We start from the raw sequence: 18,182 nt of genomic DNA, 5'->3' as shown, positions 1-18,182 counted from the left end.
GGGCTACATGGTAAGAGCCTATCTCAAAGGAAGAAACAAACAAAGAAAGTGTTCTAGGGGTTCGAGTCTGTATTTCAAACTACTCAAGAACTGAGGCAGGAGGATTATAAACTCAAGGCCCACCTGGACTACAGAACCAGAGAAGCCTGGGTAACTTAGTGTGATGCTTACATAGATTAGACACCCAAGAGACTGGGGGAGGGGCAGTGCCTGTGACAGATAAAAAGGGAGAGAGCCAGATAGATGGGAGGACCTTCAGATCACCCAGCACAGGTCTGACATAGGAGAAAATGTTGGAGGGCTGAGTAGGTAGGAAGAGCCCCTGACAAGTGTGTCCAACCAGGCTAGTGAGGAATTCTCCAGAAAGAGTTCCTGTTAGAGGAGTTCTACGGAGAGCAGACTTGGCCCACCTCTGGCACCCATTCTGTTCACTGATTGCGGGGTACAGAGGGCAGAGACAGACACAGTCTCAGAGCTGCAGATAAAAAGATGAAGTAGCTGGAAGCTGTCAGCCAGCCATGCTCCTCCAAACCAGCTTTGGAACAGGCTGGGGAGGTGGCTAGGTACTGAAGGGCACTTGCTGCTCTTCCAGATGACCAGAGTTTGGTTCCCAGCGCCTATATAGCGTGATTCACAACACCTGCAATAACTCCAAGAAACCCATTACCTTTTCCTTTTTCTGGCTTCTGTGGGCACTGACACGCATGGTATTATGAATACACACACACACACACACACACACACACACACACACACACACACACACACACAAATCTTGGGGCTAGAGAGACGGCTCAGTGGTTAAAAACACTGGTTGCTCTTTCAGAAGACTTGGGTCCAATTCCTAGCACCACATGAAGGCTCACAGTGGTTTGTAATTTCAGTCCCAGATGATCTGTCTCTTCTGGCTTCTGAGGGCACCAGGCGTGCGTATGGTGTACAGACATACAAACAGGTAAAACACTCATACACGAAAGCATTTTAAAAAAAAATTAGTAACTAAAATTTAAAATCAAAGCAAACTATAAATGGGTACATTTCAAGAGGATGTCTCCTTTTGCAAATTCAACCTGATGCAGGTCAGAAATACATCTCTCTTTTTTTAAGATTTATTTTTAGCTCATGTGTGGTGTATGGTGCCTTTCTCTGTACCCCAGAAAATGGTGTTACTGTCGGATCCCCTGTAACTGGAGTCATAGGAAATTGTGAACTGCCATGTGGTTGCTGTGAATCAAATCTGGGTCCTCTGCAAAGCAATAAGTGCTTTTAATGCCTGGGCTGTCTTTGTTGTTATTACTGTTTTTGTTTTTTAAAGCCAGGGTCTCACAATGTACCTCGGCCTGGCCTGGAACTTGGTCTGTAAACCAGGCTGGCCTCATAGTCACAGATCTGCCTTCCAAAAACAGCCAGGCAATGGTAGTGAATGCCTTTGATCCCAGCACTCAGGAGGCAGAGGCAGGTGGAGCTCTGTGAGTTTGAAGCCGGCCTGGGCTACAGAGTGAGTTCCAGGACAGCTGGCTGTTACACAGAGAAACCCTATCTCAAAAAACCAAAAACAAAACAAAAATCAAAACAAAAACCAAAGCAGAGTTTCACGTAGCCCAGGTTGGTCTTGAACTCACTATGTAGCCAAAGAACTCCCAATCCTTTTGCCTCTGCCTCCCAGGTAATGGGGTTCACAGGTGTGTTGTCACCACATGCACCCAGCTAGGTTAGAAATCTATGGTTCCTTTGTTTTGTTTTGTTTTTGTTGTTGTTTTGATTCTTTAATCCCAGCATTTGGGAAGCAGAGGCACTTTGAACTCCTGTGAGTTCAAAGCCACCTTTGTCTACACTGTGAGTTCTAAGACACCCAGAACTGTGTAGAAAAACTATCTCAAAAAATAAAGAAATCTATGACCAACTGTGCTATAAAGAGCTCCTTAACAAACTGTAACAGTTTGTTTATTTATTTTTATATTTAAGACAGGGTCTCGCCGGGCGGTGGTGGCACATGCCTTTAATCCCAGCACTCGGGAGGCAGAGGCAGGCGGATCTCTGTGAGTTCGAGGCCAGCCTGGGCTACCAAGTGAGTTCCAGGAAAGGTGCAAAGCTACACAGAGAAACCCTGTCTCGGGGGGGGGGGGGGGGGGGGGGGGGGGGGGGGGGGGGGAGACAGGGTCTCACTCTGTAACAGCTTGGGTTTTTTTTTTTTTTTTACACAAAGTATTCAAAGGCATATTTCAGGAATCTGCTTGCTTTTTTTTTTTTTTTTCTTTGTTTGTTTTTTTGAGACAGGGTTTCTCTGTGTAGTTTTGGTGCCTGTCCTTGGATCTCGCTCTGTAGACCAGGCTGGCCTCAAACTCACAGAGATCTGCCTGGCTCTGCCTTCCGAGTGCTGGGATTAAAGGCGTGTGCCACCGCCGCCTGGTGGAATCTGCTTTCTTGAAACAAGATCTCCCTATACAGCCCAGGCTGGTGTCAAACTCGGTCCTAAGCCTCTCAAGTGCTAGGACTGGGTGTGATGACCACACCCAACTTCAACAATGTTAAACTATAGCCAACAAGTAGGAATACTCCATAATCTCTATAAGGAATTGATTGACTGAAGTACAGTACACTATAAAATAAATACCAGTAACTATTAAAGTGCTGGTGTGGATGAGTATTATTAACATGGAAATATTCAAGGAATTTTATTAGTGAAAATCATAACAAAGATGTATATGTAGTATAAGTTTGTTTTTGTAAAAGGTTACTAATTTACGTATGGTAAAGGCATTGAAAACTGCTTTAGGCAACTTACAGCATGCCCTTTCTGAGTAGTGAGTTGATAGTCTCACCTTTTTTTTTTCTATCATGAACAAATATTATCATTATCATTATTATTGGCTTTTTGAGACAAGGTTTCTCTATGTAGCCCTGACTGTCTTGGAACTTGCTCTGTAGACCAGGCTGGCTTCAAAACTCATAGAGATCCACCTGCCTCTGCCTCCCAAAGGCTGGGAATAAAGGCGTGTGCCACCATCAGCCAGCACAATTATTTCTATTATAAGAAACAAATGCCCTGCCTGAATGTGGTGCACACATCTGTAGTCCCAGCAATTGGCAGAGGAAGGAGCAGAACAGAATTCAAGGTCAGCCTTAGTTACACTTGAAATCAAGGTCAGGTCTGAGCCTCTGTCTTCAAGGTGGGGTTGAGGTGCTGGGAGCCCTAAATTTAAAGCAAAACACAAGACCCTAGGCCTATCATCTGTCAACTTTGGGGAAATTGCCCAGAAATCCTTAGCAAAAGGATGTCTTTGTCTTCTCATCCTTTCTAATTAATCCTGCTTTTCTTTAAGTATGGAAGGAATGTAAAATCGTCATTTAATTCTATTTCTGATTAGTTTTTAGAATAACAGTATTATTATTATTTTTTTGAGGTGCTGACAAGATGATTTGGTGAGTAAAGGCACTTATGGGCAAGCCTCACACATAAACACATATACATACATACACCACAGCACCCCTACACATATAAACACCCTACAGACACAGTAAAAATGTTGATATGAAATATGTCAGCTATATTATGGACTACAGATTGTTTAGAACATTGCTCTGAAGTCCAAATAATAAAATCACCATCTTTTTTCTTCCCTTTTCTCTTTTCTCCCCCTCCCCTCTCTATCTCCTTGAACTTTGGATCCTCTTGCCTCTAAAGCGCTGGGATTAAAGGTGATTGCCACCACATCCCACACAAATGTGTTGTTTAGAGAGTTTTTAGCCAACTGGATGGCCCAGCTGTTCGAGCTGAGTTCTGACACTGGCACTGACGTGGTAGGAGCAGACAGCCTCCTCCTAATTGTCCTCTGACCATCACACACACACACTCACACGCCCTCGGACAGATACATACAATAAAATGATACTGTATTGTTCGACGGCTCGTTTGTGAGCTGAGGCTCTGGTGGAGCAGCTGACCCTCTGCAGGTATGAACATATATTCTGTTTGGGAGTCTGACAAGTTCATGATCAGACGGTTTGCTAAGGGCCTTATGCTGCATCATATGATGGCAGGGTTGCATAAGGAAGAGGTCCAACTGGTAGGGCTACCTCACTTTCTAACCCGTTCTGTCAGTGGCAAGTCCAGTTTCTCAACACCTCACTCACTCCCTTGAGCTGGGTATTAATTGCTGCTGGAGGTGGTGCCCTTCTAACCCAGTTAGCTCCTCTCAGGTTTTACCTCTTAGAAATTCCACCATCTCTCAATATGAGTTACCCTGAGGACCAAGCCTTGGGGCTACAAACCACACCAATACCTGGGCCTCACTGAAGCATCCGATATGTATGGTCTGAGACCTTCATCACTGTGTGGACTAAAGGATGTGTGGTGAAGAGCAGCTGTCTCAAAAAGCCCAAAAGGAAAACAATGGCAGTGAGGTTAGACCACATTTGGGGCATCATGGTCAGAAAACCCAGAGGGGACTGTGGGCACTGCATGAAGACAGGAGCTCCAACCAGAGGCTAAGGAAGCTGGGCCCTTTGGAAGTGGTTTCCAAATTGAAACGAAGAAACTTGTTTTGGCTCTTTGTTCCCAGTGGAATATGGGCATTACCTGGTTCACTCCCACATGTCCCGAGCAGGAGAGCCTTGGCACAAAACAAGCACTGAAAGAACCCTGCTAAAGCAAAGCCCACCGGGCTCTCCTGGAAGCGGAACACTCGGTTAGGACTGGGCCATGCTTCCCAGCAGGCCCCAGATGCTCTTCTCAGGGAGGAACACAGGCTTTGCTAACTTGGTTCATATGCCATGCTAGGGTTTCATTTTTGAACTTCAATGTTAAATGTCAAAGTCCTCAAATTTTACAGGCAAAACAAGCATACATTTACAAGGTCTCTTGACCTATCTTTCAAATATCTTTAAATTCTATCGGCTATAGACTTAAAAAACATCCAGCTCAGGCATGTTTGGTCTGTGCTGTAAATGTGGAGAACTGATTTTATATATATCAAACTGTTTAGGATGATGTGTAAGGCTTTTCTTTCAGACTTAAATATCATACATAATCCATACTCTCAAACACCTACAGAAAATGCTAATACTGTTAATTTTGTCACATCTACAGCAACCATTCTGGAAGAACGCTTTTTCTAAATTGGGCAAGACCCCAGGCTATCTTTAAAAGCTCTAACAGACAGCTGCCAGCTTCCAACCACATCTGCCCCCGTCAGGAATGTAGCTGCCTCTATCTTTAGAAGCCGCCAGGAACAATTTCACCCCCAAAGGCTCCTACACAGTGGTGGCGACTGGAATTTATACTTGCTAAGCAAAGACTGGATTCTGCCTCTGGGGTTGAGAAGTAACCAGTTCCATTCCCAAATGAGTTAAAGTGATGCTGTGTGAGGTAATCCATGTGATAGAAATAAGTCTCCAAGAATCATCAGTACTGTAGGCCAGCTTCAGCTCTCTGGCGCCAACCATTTCATTTTGACACTGAAAAGCCCACTTGTTATCTATTTTGGTATATTCTTCAACTTGGTTTTCATTTAGTAAGGTAAAGGACCACATGCTACTGCCTGGTTATTTTAAAAGCGTTACAAAGCCTTCTTAGGCAGTTTTGCAAAATGATCATGCAGGGCCTCTTGGCCTCTTTTCATATATTTATGGGTATCAAGTAACTCATGCAACCACATTGGCCTTTCGATGACCTTGAGTATTGCTTGTTCTGAGAGGGGAAGCCCACAGGCCAGAGCTGCAGAGCTGAACGCTGGCAACCTAGCTTCTTTAGGTGGAGGTTCAGTCAGTCTCAAACATCCTTATCCTGAGTGGTCCTACTTAGCAGTGTTGGTCACTCACATTCGTTGTCTCCTGCCTCTACCTCCCCAGGGCTAGGATTAGAAATGTGTGCCACCTCACCCTGGCCCAACAGTAGTCTGCTTCTTATTCATGAACGAGAGTACGCCAAATAGTTTCGAGTAACGCCCCTCCCCCAGACAAAGCAAACCTTGACTTATTTTATATAGTGGTCTCCATTTGTCCACGAAGGCTAGAACCTAAGTCTCCCCATGGATGCGGCATACAATTGCAGGGAGCAACACAAAACTTGACTCTGTATGTGTACTGGACAGATACACATATGCAGGCATGTTAAGGTTCCCTTTATAAAGTGGCTACAGTAAGAGCTTGGCAGCTCACACAATAAACAGTAATGTGCTGCTACACTGCTCTCTCATGTTGAACCTGGAGGTAAACAGTGCTACTGATCCAGACCAAGAGACAAGGGCTCCAGAGCAGGTAATGCAGTGTGGCTGTGTGGTGTGAAGGGAAGATTCATGTTCCAGCAGGGTGGAGCGGGACCCTGTCAAACTTCCATCATGCTACTCAGGAAAGAATGTTTCCTTTAACACATGGGGCCCTGGAGTAACAAAATCACAGAAAGAGAAGCCTCAGTGAGGACTCAGGAGGTCCCTTACTGTATTGAGATGAAATGAACCTGAGTCCCCCAACACTGTCCAAACCGCACATCAACATCTGAAATTAATAAACATTTTCTATAAAGGACCTTGGTGGGGAAAATACAGGTAAGCAAAGAACTTCCAGTTTTTTATTTTTTAAAATTATTTAACAAGGAAAATAATCAAGATTTTAAAAATTAGAATGGATTAATTTACAATATAACAGTCAACTTATAACATCAGCCCTTTACGTAGGGTCACAGAGGCCACAGTTCTTGCTGGAACAGCAGGTGTGCACAGTTACGTTCTGACCTTTATTTGACAGCACGGATCTACAAAAGTCAACAACTTCCACAACCTCCCTTCTCTCCAGAGCTCACATACCTGCCTAGAGCAGTACTCAGACTTTTAAAACCCAGCTGTATTTTGAAAAATCAGACAACTAATCTCATGAGAACACTCTTAAGACAATTATAAAAAACAAACACCTTAAAATAAATTTGTGGCACATCAGACAGCTTAAAGAAATAGCAAAAATAAAACTAATGTTTAAGAATTATCATCTCTTGCTCTTTTTTTTTTTTAGAAACCACCCAGGCAAGATGTTTTCCGTCATTAACTCTGCTTCTCCTAGTTAGCAGAGATAATTACATGAGGCAGAATGCACCATTTCTGACCCTTGGTTGTAGCTGCCAGCTTGAGAGTTTATGACTAAACACGAAGATAAGAAGACTAAGCTCACACACTCTGGAATGGGAAAAACAAATGTTTCTCCTTATAATGTTTTTGTCTGTCTTCATATTCAAGTCATGGAAAAGTTCACAGCAGTTAAAAGGCTGATTCTACAGATGGTTGGCTAAACCCAACCAACATCCACTTCACACACAGCACTCTTCCGGGACACTAGTCAACAGTACTGCGTTGCCAACTCACATACTCTAAGCACTGCAGTGAACAGCAGTCAACGGTTTACACAGACTAGGTATCATAGCTCTTAGAATACTTCATTTTCACACTCGCCAGTGTGTGAACAAAGCTTCAAATTACTAACTGCCTTAAAAGAATACGGTCATTTGTGACAGCCGGGCAGGCACTTAAACTCAGGGAGAGGCTTTGCAGTTGAGGTAAACCAGAACTATCTTTAGCAATCACATTCTAAACCCACTTTTTGATACCACACCAACTCAACTTACTCAGCTTTTCAGTCTGTCACTGTTGTGCAAAAATCCATACCCTGTGGGACATAAGCTACCAAGAGCATCTGAAGCCTGAATTGGCTCAATTTGTATACTTCTGTGCTCAGAACATATTGGAGACCAACTATAGACATATACATACAAGGGATATGATCAAAAGAAGCCAAGAGGAGTAACTTTCTCCTTAACTGGACACTAAGTTTAAGACTTTTTAGGTAAACATCACCAGTCACACACACATTAAAACAGAACAAGCCAAGGTGACGGCCTCAGCAGCTTCCGGAAGACGACTGAGCAATGCTCTAAAAGGGGGCACTTAGGAAAGCAGACCCGCACACGAATGGTTCTAGCATTAGCACTGAGGAGCACAGTGTGTGTTTCTCCCTCTTCTGAATTAATTCCAAGGTGATGGGGAATTTGCTAAACCATGAAAATTCCTACTAGAAAGTAAAGGGTCAGCCAGGTGTGGTGGAACAGGCCTGTAACCCCAGCACTTGGGAGGTTGATGCAAGAGGACTGCTGTGAGTTTGAGGCCAGCCAGATCTGTACAGCCAGGCCTGTCACTAACAAAAGAACCAGAGGATCTTAGTAGAACAGAAGAGAAAGTGGCCATTTGGGAATTAGTTTTGTTTTTTTCAACAAGGTACCCAATTTTACTTTTTCATTAGCATTACTGGGCTGAGTTTAAGCATTATCACAAAAAACAAAACCCACTAATGAATTACCAGGGCATTACCTGCAAATGGAAATACCAAGCCCCTATACACCAACCATTAATGGCATTTACATTCTTATCTCAAACAGCAAAAGATAACTCTTGACTTTAACGAACACATCAGCTTTTGTTATTTGGCAAATTAACTTATTGACATGTTTTAAATAAATACTTTAAAAAAGCTATATAAAGAACAGTTATCTGACAGGGAGAGAGATGAAGGTATGAACTCTGGCTTTAGTTTCCATGTGCTAAAAATAAGGGTCTGAAAATGTAGACTTCTAAGTTTACCCCACTGCACACCAAGTGTATCCAGTCCTGGTACAGGACCACACTTTTATTCTTGTAGCGCTAACAGCAGGCATCAGGCAAAAATCTATAGGCAGAAGTAACGGGCAGGGAGCAAATATGGGTGAATTTTTTTCCTCTGTGATGCTAACTGGCTTGTTCAAGTTTTGAAACCATGACCCTGGTCCATTAGCACCATGGTTTATTCAACTGAAATAATTATTCAAGCCCTTGTGGGCTGCTTGAACTGCTATAGGATGAGGGAAGGGGGCAGTGAGAAGGGGGCCAAGGGCAACTTTCTCTCTTTCTCTTTCTCTATATATATATGCCATGAATAACGATGCAGCCAAGATATAATCTTTCTGCTAATAAACTATATTTCAGGTTGGAAGAATCACTGATCATAGCTATAAAGTAATAATAACATACTAATTTTTATGGTATCTGACTAACTATAGATGGAGAGTTTCCTGGTATACCCAAATTTGATTATAATGGAAGTTCATTGAATACTAAAGTATCAGTAAACTAGGAGAAATTACAAATATTTATAGGTAGTAACCTACAAAAAAAAAAAGATTAGATTAACAATTAAGTGAAATTACTCATAATTGTTTCAGTATCACCTTTCTCTTGGGAGAACCCAAACAGGGAAACTCTTCATGCATACAGACATGGCATCTGCCATCAGGTGCATACACCTTTCCCTCAAAGGTAGATGGCTCATTGGCTCATAGTCACTTTCCTATATAATGGTTCTTGAAACATCTCTCCCACTTACAAACTGTCAAGGAAGCCTACAGCCCACTTTTAGGAAAAAGGCACTTGGTTGTGAGAGTTGGGTTTAATTTCGTGCAGCCGAGAAGACTAGATGGACTCAAGTCAGTGTCCATGTTTCCGTTTATGAACACAGAGCAGATGCCAGTTTATGGAATACAGCTGATCACAGACAAATCAACCTATCAGCAACATTAGTTATATCCGTGGGAAAACAGTAATCTGATATTTCCCCCCAAACTAACAAGGCCAAGTTCAACAGTTAGGGGAGGGGGAAAATCACCAGCAGTTGCTACCTTAGAGCTTAAGAAACTGTTGTCAAGAGAAGCGCATGTCTGGTTCTCTTTATCAGAGTGTAAATTGCTTTCAGGACAGAGCCGGTTGGCAGAGGTGTGTTTGTTTCTAAGGAGAGCCCAGGTCAGGAAACTACTGGGGAGCAACAGGTGCGTTTCTCTGGTCAGACAGCCCAGTGAGGAGGTAGTTGTTCAGAGGTCTCAGGTTAGATGGCTGTGCTCATCCACTGAGTCAGGGAAGCAGGAAGCAGGAGCTCCGATGAGATGCAGAGAGCAGCAGGGACACACCTCCTCCAGGGATGTCAGAACCAGGGCATCAGTGCAGCTGAAAGAGATGGGATGTATGAGAAACAAAGGCAAGAAACGAAGTGTGAATTAAGACATTCAAACTTGTCCTACCTTGAAAGTGGCTCTTTTCTGGTGACAGAACATTCAAAGAGTCTAGAGAAGAATACAGTGCCATTGATTTTCTATATTGTGAATCTTCAAACTCTTGTTCTTTCCACAAACATGGTACATATAGGTATCAAATTCCTAATACTAAAAATAGGAAACTGAGCCGGGCAGTGGTGGTGCACACCTGTAATCCCAGCACTCAGGAGGCAAAGACAGGCGGATCTCTGAGTTCGAGGCTAGCCTGGTCTACAGAGCAAGTTCCAGGACAGACTCCAAAGCTACAGAGAAACCTTGTCAACAACCCCCCAACTTCCCCCAAAGTAATCCCCTCCCCCACAAAAAGGAAGCTGCCTGTAGAATAAATGCTGAAAGAATAATAATAATAATAATAATGCTGAAAAGGGACCATTAAAAAAAATTATTTTTTAAAATATTTATGTGTGTGTATGTATGTGTGTGTGTGATGTATGTTGGTGCCTGTGGAGACCAGAGGAAGGGCACTGTGGCTGTGAGTGACCTAACATAGATGCTGGAAAATGAATCAGGTCCCCTGGACGAGTAATATACCTCGCCACTGAGCCATGTCTCCAGCACCCAGGAAAGTTATTTTCTAGTTACAAATACATGGAAACTCTCATTTAAATTGCAAAAGACAGTAGTGCTCACACTATTGGGAACAGCCCAATACTAAACAGGAGATAGAGTTACGATGAGAAAACACACACTCACCTTACTACATCACCACACAGGGCAGCCCCATACAGCCTTGGGTGCCATCATCATTGCTGTGGAGCTTTTTCATTCGGTACTGGCGTATCTCCCTTACCAGTGTGTAAAAGGCATCTTCCACGCCCTATTAAAAGAAGAAGGATAAAAGAAAACAAACAACTGCCACAGGTCAAATTTTAAGCTCTCACACTTCTTTGTGTGGGTTCAAATACTAAATCAACAGTCAGTAAATTAGGGTGCCTTAGTGTGGTGGTTTGAATAGGAATGGCCCCCAGAGACTCATTTGTTTGAATGCTTTGGCCCATAGGGAGTGGCGCTATTAGGAGATGTGGCTTTGTTGGAGGAAGTGTGTCACTGTGGAGATGGGCTTTGAGGTCTCATATGCTCAAGCTACGCCCAATGTGGCACGCAGTCTCCTTCTGTTGCCTGAGGATCAAGATGTAGAACTCTCAACTCCTTCTCCAGCACTACATCTACCTGCAAGGTCGCCATGTCCCATCATGATATAATGGACTGAACCTCTGAAACTTAAGCAAGCCCCAATTAAATGTTTTTCTTTGTAAGAGTTGTCATGTCATGGTGTCTCTTCACAGCAACAGAAACCCAAAGTAAGACAACTAGGAAGAAGACACTAAGTCCAGCATTCCTAGGGGATCACACTGATAGGCTGATAAAGAAATGGCATGTTTGTAACAAACAACACAAAGAGAAAACAGCACGGAGAAAAGAGCAATGTGGGGCACAGAACAGACTCGACCAAATGTGAGGACTCCCTTCAGTAGGGATAGAAAAAGGACTTATGCTTACAAGTATGTTTAAGTTCTTCACTAGAAAGAGTTGAGCCTGTTACCACAGGAATAAAAATGCCACAGAATAGTGTTTATGGGGGAGAGGAGGTAGCAGACACACAGAAGATTGACAAAAAAAACAAACAAAAACCATCAGAAAGAAAAGCATTACAAAGAGCATGGCCTACACCTCTACCACACTTGACCAACCAAACCTCCCTGACTTAAACAAACCCCCATACTACTCAAATCTCTTAGCATACCTGTCGGGTCTTAGCTGAGGTTTCAATGAATGGAATTCCGTAACTCTTGGCCAGCTCATGGGCTTGCTTTGTGTCAACTGTCCTTGTGGGCAAGTCACATTTGTTCCCTACCAGCACCATAGGCACATCATCAGAGTCTTTCACTCGCTTAATCTGCTCCCTAAAACAGAGAATATAGTAGTAGATCATAAGAATACTAAGCTTTCTGGGAGGAATAAACTGGTAGGGGAAGAGAGGGTGGTAAGTCCTTTTAGCTTTTATTATTTGGCTTACAAATTCTGAACACTTATAATACAACTCCAGCCCCGTAAGCTAAGGATGTTGGTTTAGACTTGGTGTCGTAGCCACGATGAGGCTGTGTCGACCAATTCACTTCCTACAAAGAGTTTTCTTTTTTTTTTTAATTTTTATTTTTTTGGTTTTTTGAGACAGGGTTTCTCTGTGTAGCTTTGTGTCTTTCCTGGAACTCACTCTGTAGCCCAGGCTGGCCTCGAACTCACAGAGATCTGTCTGCCTCTGCCTCCCGAGTGCTGGGATTAAAGGCGTGCGCCACCACCGCCTAGGATACAGCTGGCTCTATCCTGACACATGCCCTCATTAGGCTCCTAGATTTTCCAAAAAGCTTGGCTCTGGATTTCACTGGAAACTACAAATAGTACTTTAGATTAAGTTTAGAAGTATAAAAAGTAGAACTTACAGATTCTAAATGACTTAAAAATTTTTAACATATCTTAATTTGTGTATATGCATATGCCATTGCATACATGTGGAGATCAGAGGAAAACCCTGGGAAGTTGGTTTTCTTCTTCTATCATATGGGTCAGGGGGAATCAAACTCAGGTTGTCAGGCTTGGCAACAGGGACCTTTGTCCACTGAGCCATCATGCTGGCCCCTAAATAACTTTTTGAAGATCCCTTTACAACACTATGTAATGGAAGATAATCGAGTCACTCTTTAAGTTGGGTGGGGCCCTAATACTTTGCTCAAACAAAATTATAGCTAGAAGCCCAAGATATGTAACATCAAGGAAATTCTAGATTTGCTCTTAGTATATGTGTATGCATGCAGGCATGTGCACAGATCCAGAACTACCAAAGATAAGTTTTTCTTTTCCTTAAGGATAGGGTTTCTCTATGTAGCCCAGGCTGGCCTCAGACTCAGGGATCCACCTACCTCTGCCTCCCGAGTGCTGGGATTAAAGGTGTGTGTCACCAGCCCTGGCAAAGCTAGCTTTCTCTTCAATGTCACATACGACAGAGCACCTGGTACGTTCTGGAAGTTATGGTTTTGGATTCTCTTGACAAAGAGCTTCTGTGCTAACAGAAAACTGGCAGTCAACACGGTAGCCACCACTGAGCACTTCACCAGTTGCCTCTGTGGCCAAGGAACTAATTCTTCAGTTTTGTGGGAACGTGAGATAACCCTATCTGGTCATGGCTACCACACTGCACAGCACTGTTCTAGACTCTACCCTTCCATTTCAGTCACATACCCCAACTGCATCCTACTGGCTATTCACAGAACTGCTTTGGTGTAATGTCAGAACCATTTGCCACCCCCACCCCACCTCCAAACCCAAAACAAAACAAAACACCAAAACCAAGCTGGGCAGTGACAGTGCACGCCTTCAATCCCAGCATGCAGGAGGAGGCAGAGGCAGGTGGATCTCTGAGCCAGCCTGGTCTATGAGAAAGTTCCAGGACAGCTAGGTCTGTTACACAGAGAAACCCTGTCTCAAAAAACAAACAAAAACCCAAAACAAAAAACCTCAAACAAAAAGATACCCCCCTGCCCCCCCAAAACTCACCAGGATCTTACTATTGTAGCTCAGGTTGGCAGTGAACTCCCCATCTAGACCAGGGTACCCCTGAACTCTCAATCCTCTTGCCTTGGCTTCCAAAGTACCACCATGCCCAGTGGTAGTTGCCTACGTTAAGGCTAACTTGTAAACCAGCCTAAACACCTGGAGCATGTCGCTGTCTGTCATTGCTGTTCCCACATTATGAGGATCAGACACAATTTCTTCTCAGTGTCAGTGTACTTCTTCTAAGCAAGTAATTTATTCTCAGCATACACAAACTGACTAGACAGCTATCATGTCTGTAGTGTGCCCAATGAAGATCACTGGGGTATCATGCCATTACAGAATAAGCTTACTGAGTTTCCTCTTCACCTATTCTTAAGCCTATTTCTGAAATTAACATTATTTGCTATACTACACACATGCTACAGTGCAAATATGGAGGTCAGAAGATGGGTCTTTCCTTTGATCATGTGGGGTCCTGGGATTGGACTCAGCAATCAGGCTTGGTGGCAAGTGCCCTTACCAACTGACCCATCTTGCTGACCCTACTATATATGCTTAAAAGATGCTTTAAATAAGTGATCGGTCAGCGACAGTCATCCTGTGGGATCCAAAGGTATTAGTTTTAAGATACTGTTACCCCCCCCCCAAAGAACACCAAACTGAGGAAATATGGAAATAAGCCAGGACTCAAGGGTGTAGGCAGACTTGCAAAGTATGTACTACAGGCCAAGCACTGTCCTGAGTGTTTACTGTTTACTCTTGGCAACTTTATGAAGGAGGTATTCTTTTATTATTATTTTCTGTGTATGAGTGTTTTTCCTACATGTCTGTCAGTGCACCACATGTGTATCTGGTCCTCAGGGAGACCAGGGCAGGGTATCAGATGCCCTGGAACTGGAGTTAGATGGTTTTGGGCCCCATGTGGGTACTGGTAATTGAACCTGGGTCCTCTGAAAGAGTAGTCAGTGCTCTTAACCCGTGAGCCCTTTCTTAGGTCCTAAAGGAGGTATTCTTATCTCATAATAAATTCAGAAACTGAGACACACAGATTTAGTGTTTTGTCCTAAAGTTAAATCTTTATTTAAAAGATTTTTTTTAGATAAAGTTTAAATAAGTTAAACTTTATCTAAGATTTTTGTCCTAAAGTTAAATTTTTACTTAAATCTCTACTTAAAACTTACTCAGCTAATTAGTAACAGAATCAAGTTTCAACCTTGACAGTACCTGAAGATAGAATATTGCTCTAAGAGAGAAGCCTGGTGTTTTAGGGGTCTAGCTCTGCTACTAAAGAAAAAGAAATCACAATCTGAAAATCCAACAAACCACTTCTGAACTCTGTGAATCTATAAAGTAAAAAATATTGGCTTAGCATGATGGCATACCACCTGTAAGCTAGCACTTTGGAGACTGAGGCATGAAGATTGTAAATTCGAGGCTAGCCTGGGAAACACATAACATCCTGTCTCAAAAATATAAAATGAATAAATATGAATGCCGTAATATTTCTTAGGGCCCATCTAGCTTTGAAACTTTACAGCTCTGTATGAAAAGGCCACTTCTGTGTGCTATGGTTTTGTTGCTATCTATTATCTTTTCTGTTATGCATGCTTCATTTTTTTTTTTTTTTATATAAGAGTTGTGTAGTAACAGTATACTTACTATACATAGGAACATTTACTTTCAGTGATAACCAGATTCTCCTTTTCTTTCCTTTTAATACTGGAGATTGAAACTAGGGCCTCACACATGCTAAGCAAGTGCTGTACCACTGAGCTCCAGCTCCAGACCTTAACCCCAAATTCTCATTATCACACAAGCTAACAGTAACTTTTCCTGTAAGAAAAAAGTATGTAAGTGCCAGTGAGACGGCTCAGTCAGTGAGCAAAGGTACCTACTGCAGAGTCCAGATCCCCAGGACCTAAGGAGAGAACTTTTATTAGCTGTCCTCTGACTCCCATGGCACACATGTACACTTGTCCCCACCTCCACAAATAATCACAAATTTTAAAGTTGTATGTTCCCCAATTCAGAACACATGTAAAATTTTTGTTTCAGAAAATAATATTCCCAGTACCTGTAGAGGTTAATATCTGCAAATGATTTGCTATTGTTGATGGCAAATACGCAGAGGAATCCTTCGCCTGTCCTCATGTATTGGTCTCTCATGGCACTGTACTCCTCTTGTCCAGCTGTGTCCAGTATGTCCAACAGACAAGTCTCACCATCAATTACCACTTGTTTTCGGTAAGAATCCTGGGAATGTGAAAGGGTGAGGAGGTGGTGGTGGTGGTGGGGCATGGATAGGCTCTATCTTTATTTAAAATCAGAGGAATGTAATTTACCAAGAATAAATAAGCTCGACTATGTGACTTGCCCTCAAACTACTAACAGGTAGCATAAACAATTCTCTCTCTCTCTCTCTCTCTCTCTCTCTCTCTCTCTCTCACACACACACACACACACACACACATACACACACACACACACACACACACAGACGTGCGTGCGCATGCTGGGGATAGCAGCGTGGATGGATATCAGTATATCAGTGAGTTCAAGGCCAGCCTGGTCTACACTGCAAGTGAGTGTCAGGCCAACCAGGGTAGCACAGTGATACCCATTCTCAAAAACAAGACAAAACAAAAACAAAAACAAAACCCAAAGCCAGCCTGGGCTATGAGGTTAAGAACAAAACAAACAAACAAACAAAAAAAACCCCAAATCATTAGCAAAAACAACAAACTCCAGAAACAACTGATATGGCTTTATGGCAATAATCTCACTTTTATTATATAATATTCCCACATTTCGACGGCCTTATCTGTGGTACTGGAAATGCGCTTGTATTGTTCTGTGTTTATATATGGTTCTGTGAATACATTAAAATGTACCCTCAGGGTCGGGCGGTGGTGGTGCATGCCTTTAATCCCAGCACTCAGGAGGTAGAGGCAGGCAGATCTCTGTGAGTTCAAGGCCAGCCTGGGCTATATAGTGAGTTCCAGGAAAGGCGCAAAGCTACACAGAGAAACCTTGTCTTGAAAAAACAAAAACAAAAAAAAGTAGCCTCTATAGATATGCAAATTTGTCATAGCACCCCTATGGTAGAAGAACAAGTTTACATATGAAAAAATTCTTTGGTATTTTGTAAATAGTCTCAAATATGCAGTTCATGCAAGCCTTGAATTTAGAATCTCCTTCCTCAGCCTCTTGAATCCTGGGTTTTACACACACCTAGACCAAGTCTAGTAAGGTTATGAAAATTTAACACCATGAAGAAAAATGAGACTCATGGAGAGTTAGGTGATTTTTCTCAATATTCCATAACTAAATTGCAGAGATAAATGGAATTCGGAGGCACAATGACTCAAAATCTCAATCTGTTTTTAGCCTAACTCAGTCTGGACTAGCTCAATAATGAAAACTGGAGACTATGCAGAGTTCTGAGTTCTCTATTTCTTCTACAGTCTTTTTCCTCGTGACCTACTTGTCTATTTAACAGCTGCAATATATGAAGAAATGGAATGAACGCAGCACTGTATTCGCAACAGTTTACAAACTGATGAAAACTATCGACTCTGAAAAGGAAGATTTTAGTAAGCATGAACTTCTTTCTACAAACTCTGTAAAAATTAATTGTTTTTGGAATACAGTATCTCTAATACCCTCCTTTCTCTCCTTTCTTTCAAAGAACAGAGAGAGGATATAGGTAAGAGAAAGCCAAAAGTGAGAGCCAGGGCCAGGCGGTGGATTGGGCCTCACCTCTATGGTGGGATCATATTCATCCACAAAATGGTTCTGGATTAACTGGATTGTCAAAGCACTTTTCCCAACACCACCTGCTCCAACCACCACCAGTTTGTACTCAGTCATTTCACACCAGCAAGAACCTGTAGGAAAGCAGCAATCACGATTAAACTGGCAAGCCAAACCTAAAGAAAGTACTTCAAGGACTTTTATGAGTTACTAAAATCGGTTTCAAAGGTATCTATTTGATACATGTGGCCTTCCACTAAGGTCTCAAAGTGATTCAAACAAAAACGACTTGCAGGTCAGCTTCTTGGATTTAAGACCCGCTTCTACTTTTCAATTACACTCAGTCCCGCCCTCGACCTACGGGAAAGGGAGCCCCCTTCCTATTCCTCTTGCAAATCCAAGCTCTGGGGTCCGCCAGGCACGACCACTTCCCGAAACTCCCCTTTCCGGCTCCGAAGATCACCCCACCGACCGCCGCAGCCAGCGAAGGTCCCCCACACCCAGGCCTTTGTCTCCAGCTCCTCGAGTCTCTGCGTCTTCCTGTCCCGCCAGGGGTCCGCATGCTGTGGAGTCCGATGCTATTTAGGCCTTACCTCAAGCTCCGCCGACTCCGCTTCGGGAGGTTCTTGAACCTCAACCTGCGAAACTGTCGGAGACCCCGAAACCGCCATGAACAGCCCCCACTCCGGGAGCGGCACTTCCGGCCCCACCCGCTACGTAATCAGTAGGCGCCCAGGGCGCCAGAGTCCCGCCCCGG

At 43.1% G+C, this 18,182-nt stretch overlaps 1 protein-coding gene across 2 annotated transcripts; it reads right to left on the bottom strand.

Annotated features, from left to right (window-relative positions):
- Positions 1-6,554: 6,554 nt before the first annotated feature.
- Positions 6,555-18,159, bottom strand: Nras (NRAS proto-oncogene, GTPase). Of its 2 annotated transcripts, XM_006980787.4 has the most exons (7): positions 18,019-18,145; positions 17,432-17,559; positions 15,747-15,925; positions 11,865-12,024; positions 10,814-10,937; positions 10,088-10,129; positions 6,555-10,013 (listed from the first exon to the last, which is right to left on the bottom strand). In XM_006980787.4, exons 2-5 carry the CDS (start codon positions 17,540-17,542, stop codon positions 10,818-10,820), a joined length of 570 nt encoding a protein of 189 aa, XP_006980849.1. In that variant the 5' UTR covers positions 17,543-17,559; positions 18,019-18,145; the 3' UTR covers positions 6,555-10,013; positions 10,088-10,129; positions 10,814-10,817. The 2 variants fall into 2 exon arrangements, with proteins under 2 accessions (XP_006980849.1, XP_006980850.1); XM_006980788.4 differs by lacking the exon at positions 10,088-10,129 and having other exon boundaries at positions 18,019-18,159.
- Positions 18,160-18,182: the final 23 nt, after the last annotated feature.

This window comes from Peromyscus maniculatus, chromosome 6 (assembly GCF_049852395.1).
Source record: "Peromyscus maniculatus bairdii isolate BWxNUB_F1_BW_parent chromosome 6, HU_Pman_BW_mat_3.1, whole genome shotgun sequence".
In the NCBI taxonomy this organism is placed as follows: domain Eukaryota; kingdom Metazoa; phylum Chordata; class Mammalia; order Rodentia; family Cricetidae; genus Peromyscus; species Peromyscus maniculatus.
Note: the sequence above shows the minus strand (reverse complement) of the source record. Positions and strands in the feature narration are given on the sequence as shown.